At 38.3% G+C, this 16515-nt stretch overlaps 1 protein-coding gene across 3 annotated transcripts in view; it reads left to right on the plus strand.

Annotated features, from left to right (window-relative positions):
* FOCAD (focadhesin) overlaps positions 1-16515 on the plus strand; it is a 114993-nt gene that overhangs the window by 82887 nt on the left and 15591 nt on the right. For all 3 annotated transcript variants that reach the window (XM_040540119.1, XM_040540120.1, XM_040540118.1), the window contains exons 25-33: positions 774-815; positions 3272-3380; positions 4474-4590; positions 6309-6547; positions 7243-7332; positions 10352-10499; positions 13922-14041; positions 15029-15151; positions 15630-15707. In XM_040540119.1, coding sequence (XP_040396053.1) covers positions 774-815; positions 3272-3380; positions 4474-4590; positions 6309-6547; positions 7243-7332; positions 10352-10499; positions 13922-14041; positions 15029-15151; positions 15630-15707 — 1066 coding nt within the window. The remainder of the gene's footprint in view (positions 1-773; positions 816-3271; positions 3381-4473; positions 4591-6308; positions 6548-7242; positions 7333-10351; positions 10500-13921; positions 14042-15028; positions 15152-15629; positions 15708-16515) is intronic.

Below are 16515 nucleotides of genomic sequence, written 5' to 3' on the forward strand. Positions count from 1 at the left end.
AACATGTATCTTGGTGGATATGAATCTGTTTTATGAGGCATGAATTCTTAGACTTCTAACAATGTGTTGTGGAACTGTGTTTGGAAGGTATCTTTTTGTGTAGGGTGACAGTCATGGCTAGGATTTATGGATAGGTATTGTATGTTGTGGTGTACAAGATCTCTTTCCTCACCAAAATCTGACTAGGTAGAAGATTCACTGCATCTTTGCTTCTGTCTGGATATGAATGTAAAACTAAACAAATGCAGACAAGTAGCCTATTATAAATTAAGTACAGTCATATGTAAGAAATTGCAACTACTCCTTTTGCTTTCGTTTAAATGCATTCAGTTTTCTACAGTCCTTAATAGCATAACTGTCCATAGTTGTTTCCAGGAGAATGACAAGTGTTGTATGAATTGTTACAGTTGTCCATTGTAAAACATTCTCATTTTATTATGCCAAGACAGCGTGGCGATTTGGATGCCTATGTGTAACAGTGCAAAGAATAGATTTATGGCTGTTGAATAAACCTGCATTTTGCAAAAAGTATGAAGTCAAATAAGGGCCATTTACAAAGCAGTGGTAGTGCAAATTAGTATGAAGGAACATTGAGTGTTAGTTGAGCACTTCTATAGTTTTAATACCTGAGATTAATTTGTGTGAAGCCTTCTAATAGCAATTTGAGATAACTGTTGACCTAGAACGGGCACATGTAAGGCACAAAAGGAAATTAGCTGAACTCTTGCTGTAATATAACAATGTGGTTTAAATTCATGCTGTTTCTGTTGCAGGGTCAGAGATATGTTGACTGATGTCATCAAAGGTGCTTCAAAGTAAGAACTACTTATTTGTCACAGATGAGAATGAGTTCTCTTTTGTGGCAGATGATGCAAAATACTTCCCACAACAGTTTATCTACCAATTTCATGTTTTCACATGACTGCTGCTCAACAAAGGAACTCATCCTCACTTTGTTATTTGAACATTTTACCACTGCCTATGTCTATTAGAAAGGCTGTTGGGTAATATTTTGAGTAAAGACTGTATAGTACTGTAGTCTCTTCTTTTTTAAACAGCAAACTGTGTTTGCCTCAAATTGCTTTGTGTATCTAGAAATTGGCTGGTCTGTAGTGGACCAGTGGCCTTACAAAACTATCCCAGTTTCTGTTAAGGTGACTTCCCTGTGCCTGGAAGCCCACAAAGACAAGTAAGTACATGTTTTCAGATTGTAACAAGCTTGTTAATTTGCTGTTAGAATTGGTACCTGGCTTTCAGGCAGGAATAAGTGTCTTAACCTTCCTTCATATGGTAGCTTGACTTTCTCCTATCACTCTCTGCTGGCAGCTTTCATCTTATGCTTTGCCCTTGGTTAGCCTGAAATTGGCCACTTGCACCAGGTTAAGGAAAAGCATTAAAAGCAATGATTCCTCAAAACATCAAGTGCTTATAAATCATTAAAATGTCATCAGTGGAAGAGTTACAGTGAAAACTCATAGACCATTTCAGTGTATTCTTGTAAATGAAGAAAAGGTTATTTTGGCATGCTTCTGTGAGCTGAAGGCTCTGGATATTTTAATCAAGACTTTCCATAAAGGTTTGAACTCCTTTGCCTTTTTTAACTTACTATTGTTCAGATATTTCCAGCTGCTCAATTTTCTTGTATATCAGCCCATCTTGAAAGGATTCAGCTAAGGAGGGATGAAATTGGGAGATCTGTTTGATATTTTAGCTACTCAATAAATACCTGTGTTAAGGTAATGTAGCAGCAAGAGATAAAGGAGGAATAAAATAATAATTATATTATTTAGTACTTATTATATATTTACAATTATTAATAAATTAAACATATAAAAATCAAAATATATTCTGTGTCTCAGAGTGAAAGTTATGATTTTGGTTATAAAAGTTCATTAGCAAAACTAATTGAGGTGGTAGCATTTTGCAGATTTGGAAGTGGTGCATTTTCTTTAGGTAACAGGAGAAGGATTTCTTGTGCATAGGCCATGTCTCTAGAAAGAACTTCTTTTGTTTACTGACTTTCTTCTAAGAAAATACTTGATTTGTTCCATATTTTCATTAAAGAATAAGGCACTGCTGCTTTTCTTCCTTGGATTTGTTGTTAGTATGATGTTTTTTACCCCCATTAAATTTACAGCATCCAGCTTTCATGAATGTATAGATTCAGAAATTCCTCTCAGTATGAGGTACGTTACGAAGTGTAGCCTCTTAGAAGCTGATAATAACAAAAAAAAGACTGTAGCATAAATTAGGAAATGACTTAAGGCAAGAGATAGGGGGAGATTTCAAAGAAGTTAACTAAGCACCTGATTTTAATTATTTGTAGTTCTCTTATCTGAAATGATATACTTTTAGCGTTTGAAACAGGAAAGGTCAATGACATTCCAATGAGATATGTATCTTTAAAAAAAAAAAAAAACTACAACATATTTTTGTTGTGAAAATGAAATCTTTAGATCTGGAAGCAAATGCCTAAATTTGCAAATGTGTACTTATAGCAACAGACGAGAAAGTTTCCAGAAATGCAGGACTAATGCAGAAAGTGTATACACCACGTATTGGTCTAGTGTAAGGCTGTCATCAGTGGTCTCCTACAGTAGTATCGGTCAGTTGCTATTATTGTAAAACACCTAAGATGGCTCTAGCAGGATTATATTGTGACATGTTTTTCTGGGAATTATGGGAAATGGGCATCTTTCTTTTCACGAAACTGAACATAGTTATATTCTCTATCTTATGCCCAGGTGGCAGATTATTTTTCTTGAGTTCCTTTCAGGGAAAAGTAAAGGTTTGCACTGCGGTCAAAGTCATTACTCTTTGAAACCAATTATTTTCCGTAATATGATTGTTTCATAGCATAGGGAAGTAATAAGAAAAAAATAATTAAAAAAAAAATTTAAACTGAGATTTCAGCGATGGCTTCTCCACTAAAACTCCCAAACAGATGCTATTGTGAAGTGACACCTGGCCTGCCTAGCAGCCTCTACTTGGAGAGCTTTTTGTGTCTAGAGGTGGTACAAGATAAGATCAATTGATGCATTTCTGTGAGTGCACATGCTCTGCAAGATGGCAGCACTTTTAGTGGCAGCTAAAAGGGCTTTTGTTTATGTATCTGTTTGTGTATGGTAGGCTATACATAGAAGACAGCCCAATAAAGTTGCCAGGAGCAAGTGCTTCCACTTGTAGCATAACTTGCCTTTATTGAGACGCATGTTTTGCTGCTGGCATGTCTGTCATGCCTCGTGATTGTTCTTTGTCTTTTTCTGTCCAGAGACAGCCCAGTGGTGAAAGGAAACTCTATTTTAGCCTTAACTGGTCTTGCAGTTGCTGTAGCCAAATACGAAAGCAGCCTTTCCTCAGACACTGAAGGGATGCCTGAGGTAAGTCAATCTGGGAAAGAAATTCTTAGTGGAATGTGATGAAGCAATATCACCAGGTGTGTTTGAGGGGATGGTAAGAGGTTATGAAGTCCTTCCCACTTTGAAGGTCTAATTTCACCCTGTTCAGTGAATGTCATCTAGTAATTGCTGTGTGATCCATAAAAAAGTAGCTTGGTGATTTCAGTCACAGAAAGTAGGCACCTTCTCACAAGAAACAGGCTGGCTTTGACAGATCACATAGAAATGTAGTGAACACTGAAGCACAGCCAGTTTCTTTCGTTACCTTTTAATCGGATGCATCAGAATGTTTTAGGGTGGCATAGTAAACGTACTCACTGTTTTTGCATCAGCACAGTGTCTCATAATGTTACAGTAACTGTAAGGTGCCATCTTTCGGTAGCAGCAGTGGAACTATGCATTATTTATGAGTTATGTTTTTTTGTGACAGGATGAGTTGAGGTTGCTAATTGTTTTTACACATGAGGAGCGGCATAAGGCATGTTTTCTAATGCCTGTTATTATTGGCCAAACCTGTAGAAGATTGTGTGGGGAGAAATAGTCTTGTTTTTTAAATGCCTTTTGTCAGCTTCTATGTGGTAGCTACTTCAGTAGAATTTAGATTTTCCTGTCAGCTATCAATAGATTAAAATACTTAGCCTAGATATCCTTGGCAAGTGTTTTGCTTCGCAACCAAACTATAGTTACTCAGATAGTCATGCTTAGTTTCCGTGCCTACATTAAATTTATATTTTGGGCCAAGAGGATTCATAAAAGCTGTAACTTACTAAAAAGATTAAAGAGTTCAGAGTTGTGAATGGAACATGTTTTGTTTTGTTTTTCCTGCTGTTGTTGTGAGGCTCTCTGACAGGTATCATTTTCTTTAGCTGAATAATCTGATCAAAAGTAGTGTCTGGAGGGTCAGAGTTGTCAAATAAACATGCTACTTCCTGTGCCTATGGATAGTAGGATCTCATTCTGGATGGATCATAGGTGGAACATCAGCTGCTGAACTTCTATGCGGGTAGAGCCTAATTTAAGAAAAAATAACAATATTAAAAAAAAAATAACAATATTTGGGTTTGATTTTTTGCAGACTGAACCTGATTTTCTTCCCACACAACAGTGGATTTATATGGTTATAGAGACCATCTTTAGTATTGTGAATAGCCGCTATCAGCCTAAAGGACAAGTGTTCCCATGGTTCTACCAGGTATGTGCTATGGTATTAAAGACGGGAGCATATATCTGCATTTTATACTTCAAATTCTTAGTCTGGAGTTCTCTGTTTCTGTTTGCCCAGTAGTAGTTGTAATATAGAAGAATATTTTTTTTCCTTTCCTTTCATTACTTTTGCCTTGTTTTTTTGTCCTAATTACCAAGGTAATAAAAATTATATGAGAAGATAATACCCCATAAATGAAGGAATTTTTAAAAGACAAACAAACAAAAAAAAACCAACAACAGAATATTCTACAAAACAACCTTCTAACTGGAACAGACTTTTCTCATACAACAATATCAAATTCTTGAGTGATTCTGAGAGTATGCCATAGGGCTCTGAAGTTTAGACTTTCTCAAAATCTAATAGTTACAGAGCCACCGATTCCCATTTTACAGTACTTCTTGAACCCCTGAGGACTAGTACAAATTGTCATAAGTGCTTTCTGTGTGATAACTGGCCTGAAATTCTCAAGAAATACAAGTATCAGGCAGTTGTTAAATAGGACCTGGAGATGGTCCTAAAAGCTTGTTATAGATTTTAAAGAATAGGTATTGCTAACTCTTGACTGTGGTCAAGATGACCAGGTCGGAAATTTTTTGTGTTGTGGATACAGAAGGGGGTATGTGTCCTACAAGAACAAGAAGTATCATGATGTTTTCGAACCTCAACTTTATTAAATGCATTCATGAACTGCCTTTAGTCCAGTCAATGAGATGTTGGCATCTCCAAAATCAAATCGCTAAATCAAATGGAGCGTTAAATAAATGCTAGACTGGCTGGATGCAAGGAGATTCAAGCACTTGGTTGGCTTTAGCAGTTTTTGCTGATTTTTTTCTTTTATGACTTCTGTCTTTGGAAACAATGTTGTTTAAAAAAGGTATTTGTGAGATGGAACAGCGTGACATGGTTCATAGTTCATTTCTAAACGCCATTCTGTTTAAAAAGTAAATAAATCCAAAAAATATTGTGCTTGTAGAATTCTAAGGCACACAATGGAAATCATGGCCCTGCAGAGTACATTGCATCCTGATGGGATTTTTCATCTTTTCAGAGCTTTACATCCAAGAAGATAAATGTAGATTAGGCTGTTTTAAAATGGAAATAAATTAAAAAACTTTGTAAGGGATCTTTCTTCTAGAAAGCATCTCTGCTGGTAATCTTGCAAGATCTCATGTTTATTCATTCTAGGTATGATGCTTCTAAAGAAGTGCATTTTCCAGCTCACTAAATTCACGATGTGTTATAATTATGCAATTACCTTGACATTGTGGCTGGTTTCTGTTTGCCCTTCTGATCACACTCCTGAATATTTTAGCACGGAAGCTGAAGACTTAAACAGATGAGCTTACTCATGTGTAGTATAGTTATTAAATTCCAGTTTTCGCCTGTTTTATCCTTTGTTTACAACTCCATATTTTGCAATCTCATTTATACTTAGAAGTTATATTCAATTTCACTAGTTTAATTACCTATGCAATGACAATAAGTATAAACAGCCTGCAGGGTAAGGCAAAGAAAAAGGGTACAATTGGCAATGCCATAAAATACTGTTCATTGCCAGATTGCAATAACTCTGTGCTGCCATTTGCTGTATAGGTATTTATTTTAAATTCATGAGTTGCTGAATGTTTCTACCAGGAAATGAGTTTTATATCCTTTCCAAAGAGGAAAAGGAAAAAACAAATCTTTTAAAAATATTTTTCTAGAAATCCTATTCTGGTGAAAATACTGCTAGTGCTATAGCTCGTTCCTGTGCAGCCACTGCTTTGTCTCTCCTGGTGCCGGTTATCATTGTATCATGCAAGGAGAAGGTTGAGGAAGTCCTGAGTATGCTGACTGCCAGGTTACCTGGGAAGCCAAATGCTGATGAGTCTCAGGCTGTTCAAATCCACATCGGCCTTGCTTTGGGGATGTTCATCTCACGTTTGTGTGAAGAAAAAGTCAGGTAAGAATTACGGCATGTAATGTAGGTGTGCAAATAACTTACCACCTTATTCCTGCAAGTGGCTTCTATGGTTTAGGGAATAAAGTGTTTACAAGTCATAGGCAAATGATTCTTGAGGTGTTTTGCGAATTTTTTACAAGGTGTCTTTTATTACAATAGCCTTTTTCCCCCTCTGTGTTATGTTCTATATATTTTGCCATTTCTTCAGGGTGATTGATTAATTTTCATGATACCCTATAGTGCATGTGCAACCTGGAATTTGACTGCTTACATGTCTTTAAAGAGGACTAGATGCCCTGGGAAACTTAATTGTAAAATAATTCACAATTCTCACTTGCTCCTTTCTAAGTGATGTTTTGCACACTGGATAGTGTCCACTTGCATCATGTGAGTTACCTATATGGAGACAGAATGCTTGATTTCTGTTTGGGTGTTGTACAAAAAATAGGTGCCAGTTAAGATCTGAATAAGTTTTTGTATTATTTGCATAATTACATAAGTAAGTTCATATGAAAGTGACACAAATAGCCAGTCATAAAGTCACTGCTTACAGTGTAAGAACCTGTTACACCAAGAAAAGAACAGTATTTAGTGGTGTATTCAGTCTTATCTGGAGGTTTAATGTCTTATGTGATTTGAAGAGCAGAGCTGTGTTTTGAATTTTTTTCAGTTTCTTTTTTGTTTTGTTTTCGTAGTGAGGTACCTGGTCAGCAGATGAACTTACTTCTAATGAAGTCCCTGGATGCACTGGAGGAGTGTTGCTTTGACTCCAGTCTGGAGTACAAGTGAGTTTCTTTCATTCCTGATGATGCTTTGGGGTTTTCTTCAGTTCCGTTGTTTTCATTCAAGTTTTTTTTCCTAAATTCTACAGAGAGGAGTATAACAACATGGTAAGGAAACAGCCTGTTCTGAATACTTCCCTAGAATCATGGACTCATGCAGGCTGGCAAGGACCTTGGGAGGTCCACATCCCTCCCTGAAACAGGCTCAGCTTTGGTGTTGTACTACATTACCCAAGGCTTTACACTGTCACGGCGCAAAACCCCCAGGCCACAGAGTCCCGACCTGCCTGGGCCCCGCCTCCACAGCCGGGCTGTCCTGGTGGGGAAAAGGCTTCTCCTCAACTTTAGCCTGAGCCTCTTGTGCCTCAGCCCGTGCCCAGCCTCCTGGCACACACCACTGGGCAGCGCTGTAAATGTGGAAGACTTTTGTCCAAGCTTGGCATTTGTCAACTTTTAAACTGCTGTTCTAAAGCAAGAGCCTCTCCAGCAGGATTATAAGCAAAGGGGACCACAGGACATACGCCTTACATTGACCACTTCACCCATATTCAACTGGTGATACCTTTTTTTGTTTGTTTGTTTAATTGCAAGCTTTTTGAGAGTTTTTGTTGTAAAAATGAGGGAGGGCAGATTTCCCTTTTTTCTAAATGCCAGCACTAATCGTCTCCTCTCCTGTGGCTGCTCTGAGGTCAGTTATGTTCAGTAGGGCCCTGGGAGAGGTGACAGACTCCTGGGGCCAATTCGTCATCCTGCCACGGTGCAGACAAGGTTTCTGCATCCCTGCCCTGCCGCTGCAATGTCACAGGCAGTCTTGTGTCACACTGACATCTGGCAGAGAGCGAGCCCCCCACCCTGTGCCCTTCCCTGTGTGCCTTCCACTCGCCCACCCTGGTTACAGAAATGCCTGCGAATGTCAGGGGGATGCTCGGGCTCTACAGTAAATTTTTGAGATGTGACATACCTCCTGATTGTTTCAGAAAACATGCATGTCTACCCAATAATATGCTTCCCCAGGGTGTTAAGTGAGACGTCTCATGCATTGGAGGACATTACTGAGAAAGAGGCTTTTTTTTTTTTTTTCATCCTGTCTTGACTTTTTGGCAAATAAAGAAGCTTATCAATGTGTGTACTACATGGTCTGGATCTCACGCAACCACGCTTCACTGATCATGTCAGTCTTGATAGGAATGTTGTTTATATATATTATTTTCTTTGTTCTATTTAGGAGAATTTTCTCTTTTTTTTATGGGTGACAGGAATAAAGTAAACAGACCTGTTTTCAATAAATACTAAGCAATAAGAATGTTTTTCCCTGAGCCAGTGATTTAGAATGGTGGGAATCCACTTAGGATCTGTAAGAATCTGTGTTAAGTCTGTGTTAAATTACATAAAATACTCTAAAAAGTTTCTTTTCTGGAAAAGGTTGTTGTGGGAATAATGCTTATAAATCACTACTCTTAAGTGTCTTAAACCACACGGTAGAAAATAACAATGATATTTATAATCTCTTAGAGCAGAAAAACATTTCAAATCATTTCAAGTGGTTAAGCGTATGTTAATATGATGCATCTTCAATTTTTGTGTGAAACTGAGTTTCAGAGATTGCAGAACCTTAGGGACTGCAGTTGCTCCTGATTCTAAATGGTAGGCACTCAGACATTATTGAGAGACCTGGGAGCGGACCATTAATCTGCTCAGATGTTAGACACAAACAGAAATAAGGATGTTTAAAAAATACACTGATATTTCTGTGTAAACATGTATGGAAAATATGCATGATGAATTACCTTTAGACACTTAATTCTTTATGCTACTAAGTTTTGTCAAAGTTATTTATTATGGAAGCCATATAACAGCTCATTTTTCTTTCCAAACCTATTTTATATAGAGGCAAATAGAAGGTTCAGCAAGCAAGTGCATTCATGACTGTTAACTTTTCCTTTTATTCATGTAGATCATATTGAATGGATTTTCTCACATCAACCTTCATGTTGTGGGGGTTGGAGGGAAATCCAAGCTAGGTTTCCAATTATAGCAGTACAGCATATAGGTAACAAACGTAACAGTACATACAGCCCCTGTATTGGACGGCTGTCTCTTCTCCAAAGAAAAACATGTTGCAGTGAAAATTGACCTAACGCTGTTGTTTGAAGGATTCGCTTGTGCAAAGCTTTCGAGAATCATGGGGAGCAGTAGCGTTTTCTGGCTTGCCTTGCCATTTCGTATATTAAGGATGAATTCTACAAGATCATTGCAGATGTGTCTTTTTGTATAAATTTGTTACCAGGTAGAATTAGCTTGCATCTGCAAGAATAAATATTGGAGAAGTATGGAGTAATTGATAAATGTTAAAGCTTACATGTTGAGTAAAGATGTAGTAAAAAGCAGATTATTATGAAACTTGAAATGCATAATAATCTTCCTTTAAATTGCTGGGCAGAGCATTTGACTTTTTATGGAGTTTTTCACAAGGTCAGTAACTGATTTGGATATCAGGCATTTTCAATCAAAACCATCATCAGACTTTTCTTTATTGTACCTTCAGAAACCTGTTTAACTCCACAGACCTTAATAATAGGATTTAGCCCTTAAAAAACGTCAGTTTTGCTTCATCCTAAAATATAAACCTTTTATTTTATTTCATGATTTATTAATGAATTCTTTCATTCCGTGGCATGATAGTGTCATGCACTGTACATTGCTAGGTTACCTTACTGAGATAAGTGACAATGGATTCAAAGATGGGTCATGACAGAGAGCAGTGCTGAGTGTCTGATATACTGGCAGTGAAACACCTAGAACATGTTGGGAAATCTGAGATACCACACAGATGAAGTGTGCTTAAATATTAATTTTATGTAGATCACAAACAAGATGGCCAAGTGAAAGAGAGTGGTGGGGAGAGGGCCCTCAAGTTTAATGTTGTGGAAAAAAGTGTTCAGAGCAGCAAAGGTATGGCTAATATACATATTATGTATACATACATATATATGTTTGTTTTTTTTTTTTCCTTCTCTTTAAGCACCGGATGTATTTTGGGAGTAGGACTTGTTCTGTCCCTTATGAGTTACAGCAGCCAAACAGAATCACGAGTGCACGTTTCTGCTTCACTGCGAAAACTCTGCAAATACCTGGAAAGCAGTGAGGACCAGAGCAGATCGGTCCAGGAGGTACAATCTGTTTTATCACAGATTTCAAATCTTCCTTTTTCTTTGTTGGCTGTCTTTAATTATTCAACTTTTTACCAAAGTTTTATACCTCTAGTACTGGAATAACTGGTGTATAATATTTCTTTCACAATATCAAAGCTGTGGAAAGGTGTGCAGAGAAAAAGGATCCTGGCTTGTATCAGGAATAGTGTAGCCAGCAGGACCAGGGAGGTGATCATCCCCCTTTACTCAGCTCTGGTGAGGCTGCACGTCAAGTACTGTGTTCAGTTTTGGGCCCCTCACTACAAGAAGGACATTGAGGCCCTGGAGCGTGTCCAGAGAAGGGCAACAAAGTTGGTGAAGGCCTGGAACACAAGTCCTGTGAGGAGCAGCTGAGGGAACTGGGGTTGTTTAGTCTGGAGAAGAGGAGGCTCAGGGGAGGCCTTATTGCTCTCTACAGCTACCTGAAAGGGAGCTGGGGGTCAGCTTCTTCTCGCAGATACCTACTGATAGGACAAGAGGGAATGGCCTCAAGTTGCACTGGGGGAGGTTCAGGTTGGAAATGAGGAGACATTTCTTCTCAGAAAGAGCAGTCAGGCGTTGGAACAGGTTGCCCAGGGAGGTGGTGGAGTCACCGTCCCTGGGGGTGTTCAAGGAAAGGTTGGACGTGGTGCTTAGGGACATGGTTTAGTGGGTGATATTGGTGGTAGGGGGGTGGTTGGACCAGACGATCTTGGAGGTCTTTTCAAACCTTGATGATTCTATGATTCTATCAGGCTGGTTTTATATCTGTTTAAAAAATATAGAATAACTTTTAGTGCTGTGCAAACATTAAGAAATTTCCTGAAAAGGTAAAAAGATAGCTACAAGCAAGCAGACAGCAGTATGCTTTCTGCTTCCTACTTTGAAAGCTGATGTCACAAACTGATGTGAGTCTTGAGCTTGTGAAAGCTGCTATGGTTCCATTTGCTGTTCTCTTTATAACTGCTTTGAAGACTTAAAAAACTGAGCTGTGCTAGATTTGAGCATGCTTTTCAATTTTAACTGTGAGTTGGAAATACTCAACATTACATTAGCCAGACATAAAAGCCAGTTAAAACGGCAGGAATGTAGTTTTCTTCCCTCTCTTTTCTGTTGTCATAAGGAGCTATAAACAAGATGGATAGAAATAAAGAGGGACCTTTCCACCATTATGAGGCATCATACACAAACTCATTTTTTCCATTTTGACATAACAGAAGCTTACATGTGCTGACCATGGACTAATACAGCAACATTCATTATTTCAGCATGGTCTGTAACATTGCTGAGGTAGAACTTGAGAAGGAAGGCTGATGAAATGGGATATGTTTACAACAGAAATCAAGAATCAGGATAAGCAGGTTTTTGCACAACCAAAACAAAACAAAAAACTGCCTGTCATATGCAAGACTACATCAGCTGAACAGCTGAGTTGCATAATCCTCTGTTTTATTGAAGGAGTTAGAGATCGGTAGTATTCTTCTCTTTTCCTTCTTAGTACTGCCCTGAAAGTTTGTTCTTTATTAAAGCTCTTCAAGGTGCCCCTGACCTGCCTGTGGCAAGGGGATTGGAACTAGATGATATTTAAGGTCCCTTCCAACCCGAGCCATTCTATGGTTCTATGATTATGGAGTTAACTTCTTTTGGCATTACATGTGTGTTGGGGATTAGCCTTGTTCAGTTTATGGATCAAGCATTAAAGTGACTTAGAACAGTGAAATTGTTTCTCTCTCCTGAGAGACCTCATAGTCTTTTACTGAATTTAAACTGGGTAAATAAGAAACTTCTGGGATGAAATGCAGCAGCTGTTCACTAACGTGAATTAGTTTGGAATGAGATACCAAACCTACCTTTATCAATTAAAATCATATAGGGCATTGCATAGATAATCACATCAGTAAAAGTTGGCCAGCACCCTAGGATGAATACTACTGTATTTATGAAATGCACTAGAGGCTCTTTCAGAGCTATAAAATGGCATATAATCCTGGCATATAATCCTCTGTCTGAGAGAGGTAGATTTGGCCTACTGCAGCAAGAGCAGGCCAAACATGGGCATTACTTCTTTGAGGTCAAATTGTTGCCAACCCTGTCCAGCAGGCAGGAGCTCTCTAATTCCTGTAGTCATGTGTTGTTCCGCTGCTTTGCCTTGGTACAAAGGAGGTTGACACAGTTGCCTTGTTGAGAGTTCATAATTCATTTCCTTTCTTTCCACATCTAAGGCTTAAGAGCAGAAAAATAGTGTCACCTGTGTTCCTTACACAAGGCTGTTGTTCTAGTAGAACAGTCGCCCACGCAACAGTGTATGTGCTTCTCTTCCTGAATGTAGCTCTGATGGGATCACAGCATGCTGTGGGTGCTCACATAGATAATGATCAGATACTTACGTGGAGAAAAATAACTACTTTTGCATGGAAGATCAGAAGGTTGCCCTACATAAACAAAATCAGAAGTACTTCCACGCTTTAGGTGTATTCATTTAATGGCATAGACTAAGAATCTTTCTTTAACATGTGAAAATATGAATTGACAATGGCATGACTTTTTTGTCATGCCAGTGTATTGCTCCATTGTTCATGAAAGACATTCTTGCGATACCTTGCATTTCCTAGAAGTTAATTTTCTTTTCAATTATGATATATGTGGAATTTTATAATTTTATTTCTGTTACACAAATTATCCATGATTCTGATGAGACAGTAAAACCACCATTCCTTTTTTAGTGCTTATGGAGTTGTCAAATGAAGAGTGTAGACTTCATAGTAGCTTACAGGAGGAAATGGTACAAAGCCTAGAGTGATGTTTGTCAGTTTCTGACACTGAATGATTGCAAGGGCTTAAGGGCTTGTGTCTTAGCTTCCGCAGGCCGTGTTATCCCAGATACTTTGCAAACTACCTCTGGGCAACAGCCATAACAGACAACAGCAGACAGATTTATAAAATTTGTTGCTTACAACAAAGAATTTAGTCTGTATTGTAAAATAATTCAGTATGTATAGTGAAGTGCAACATTTTCACCAGAAAAACAGTATGTACAAATAAAAAAAAGTAAAAGCAAATGTGACCAAGGTACACAACAGCAACAAATGTTGGAACTGCAGCAGCAGATGCTGTTTGAGCTGCTGTACAAGAATTATTTTTAAGGTTTTACTGTGGTAGTAACCAGGTAGTATAAATCCTCACTGAGGAAGTAAGTGTAGAAAGTCTCCTTGTTGTTTTTTGCTTGGTTGTTCTGTGTTTGTTTTGGTTCTTTTTTATTTTGTGGGATTACTCAAAGGACCTTGTAAATAAGATGCATTGGTGCTGGACACAGTGAAGTTATGGTAGCATTGCAAGCTATGGAAAATGTTCTTCGGCTTCTAATCTTTGCACTGAATTTGAATAGTACTAGTTAACATAATTAAATAATGTTTTTTTTTCAGGTACTTTCCTACTCTGTTGCCTGTTCCTGTGTCTCTGCCTTCAGTGTTGGAATCATAGAAGCGGCAGAGGCTGAGGATGCTATGAACAAGCTGCGGACCCTAGTGGAAAATAATCAGCAGGTGAAGATTCAGAGTTTGGGCTTTGCTTCAGTTCTGTTTCTCTCTTACGTATTTAATACTGCATACTACTCTATCCAGACTGCCAATTGACGAAAATTGATCTGCTTTCATCATTAACTAACACTGAGTATGTTGTTCATGCTGTATGGTTAGCCTGACTATGATTTGGTCCATTGATAAATTGTCTGCATGTTTATAGTCATTATCAGAGAATGAAATAAAAACAGATTTTATATGTTTGATTGCATGTAAAAGGGAGGTGGTTGGTATTTCTGAGTTCTTGATGTCTTTAGCCCCTGTGTCCCATCAGTTCTAGTCTTTCATAACATTTCTCTTTAAATAATTTTTCTTGATAGGTTAACATATCTTCTGTGCTCTTCTGATTTTTTGCCTTCCCTTAGACTCCAGGCAGTGCATCATAACCACAGCCACAACTTCTTCCAGGTGTCTTCTTTATCCCTCAGTGTTCTAGAGCTACCCTCTAAAAATGCACAGAATAATCTCTTTATTCCAGTACTTGTTCATTTTGTCGTTGTTGTTTTGTTGTTGTTTTTGTTAAATATTTGCCAGAAAAGGAAAAACGGAAAAAGAAAAAATATTAATTAATTAAAATATTTAATATTAAAGCCTGCTATTACACTAATCAGCTGTTTAGTATGTTCATCTGTAAAATAAGTCAAAACAAACTATTTTTGTAGCTCCTTTTCATCTTTGTATCAGAAAGTGTGCTCTAGAATAAAGGTTCCAGAGCAAACTATGTGCCAAAGATCAGTATCTAATCTCAGAAAATCCTGTGTCACTTGACAGGAGAAAATACTTGAAATAAGGAACCTCTGGTGTTCTAGACAAAGATGTGACTTCTGTAAGTCTGTGACTCCTATAAAGAATAATAAATACTTAAGCAGTATTTCAGTAGTAAACATTGAACAGAATACAGAATTATTTGGAAGATCTGTTTTTTTAATATGTGTCTTTCTCACCTTACAGACATCCGCTTTTGCTTTAGCTCTAGGTACAATTGTTCACGGTTTGTCAGTTTGTGGTCACGGGAAAGCTGAAGACCTGCGTAACAAACTAATGCCAGCCTGGATAAAAACTTTGATTGCAGAGGTAAAGGAGTTTGCGTTCACATCCTAGGGTTTTGGGGGGATTTTGACAGTAGGGACATAATTTGCCTCACTTCTGCTGGACCAATGCTAGGAAAAGTTAGGATTGAATATGGATATGCTATTTCGCTGATGTTTGGAAGCAAAAATGTGTCGTTAGGCTGTTCACTACAGAAGAAAAGCCCTGTTTCGCTTGTACCTGTTTGCTTTATGGGAAGTACTTATTTCCATGGGGGCAGGGAGGAGGTCTCCATATTCAGCAAGGTCTCTTTTATTCAGCAAGAGATAGAATATAGTTCTCCATCATGCTGGAGTCTGACCTGAAGAGGTTGTTGGAATGGAGGGTATAGAAGTGATAACAGTTGTGATTTTTAAGTTGAAAGAAAAGCCCTTTTGTTTAAGTGAAACATCTGTTGTGCTACAGATGCAATTGTAGTGCTGTGTGGTCCCAGTGATTCACTGATCCTGAACTACATTTCCAGGGTTCTCCAACAATGCAGCGTCTGGCAGCTGTCAATGGGCTGGTTGCACTGGTTGGTTCTGAAGGAGGCATGATACAGGTGAGAACATGCAAGCAGATGATACTTTTATAGCTCTCCTAGAAATCTGACAAGAAGGCAAGATAGTGATGCCTTGAACAAAGGCTCCGCTGGATCTCTGTAGTGCTTAAATTATGCTTGCTTGAGCAACTTTGAAACATTGTTATGTATAAAAATGACAAGAAAACCTTGAGTTTTGTGTATGCACAAATAGATAAGAAGCCTTAGGCCTTGCTGAGCTTTGTGGTTACAACCAACTAAGACTAGTTTAGGACCATGTAACTGGGAAAAAGAGATGAACCATCTGGGGTGACCCACACTGCACATGCAATAAGGGAGAGCTCAACTAGAGGACACCAAGAAAACAACCAGCAGAGGGTCTCAAAGACCTCTAAAGACCACTGACCCATTTAACAGCACATGTCCAAAGAGGCAGACACTACGTAAATGATTTTGAGGTAAAGTATTGAGTATGTATATGCCTCAAAGGAAAACTTTTGCATGTGTTACACCTGCAGTGTATGTTCAGGAGTTTCTGAGCCAGGGATGCACTCTAGGAGGAACTATCCCCAGTGCATCCAGCGCTGCAATAAAAAAATAAAAAAAAGCCTGCTTTCTAAAACTCCAAAATTGAGTCTTTGAGAGTTTCTTCAACCAGCTTTTGTGGTAACAATACAATGATTTCTCCTGCATCTATACAGGAGTGGCCATCTACCAGAGCATTCCATTTATACAATACTGAGCTGTGTTGGGTGTGAACTGAGTGGGATGGATTACAGTGTGTAGGATGGAGTCTGTTCTGTTTTCCTATCATATGGCCCACATTCAG

This window comes from Cygnus olor, chromosome Z, assembly GCF_009769625.2.
Source record: "Cygnus olor isolate bCygOlo1 chromosome Z, bCygOlo1.pri.v2, whole genome shotgun sequence".
Classification (NCBI taxonomy): Eukaryota; Metazoa; Chordata; class Aves; order Anseriformes; family Anatidae; genus Cygnus; species Cygnus olor.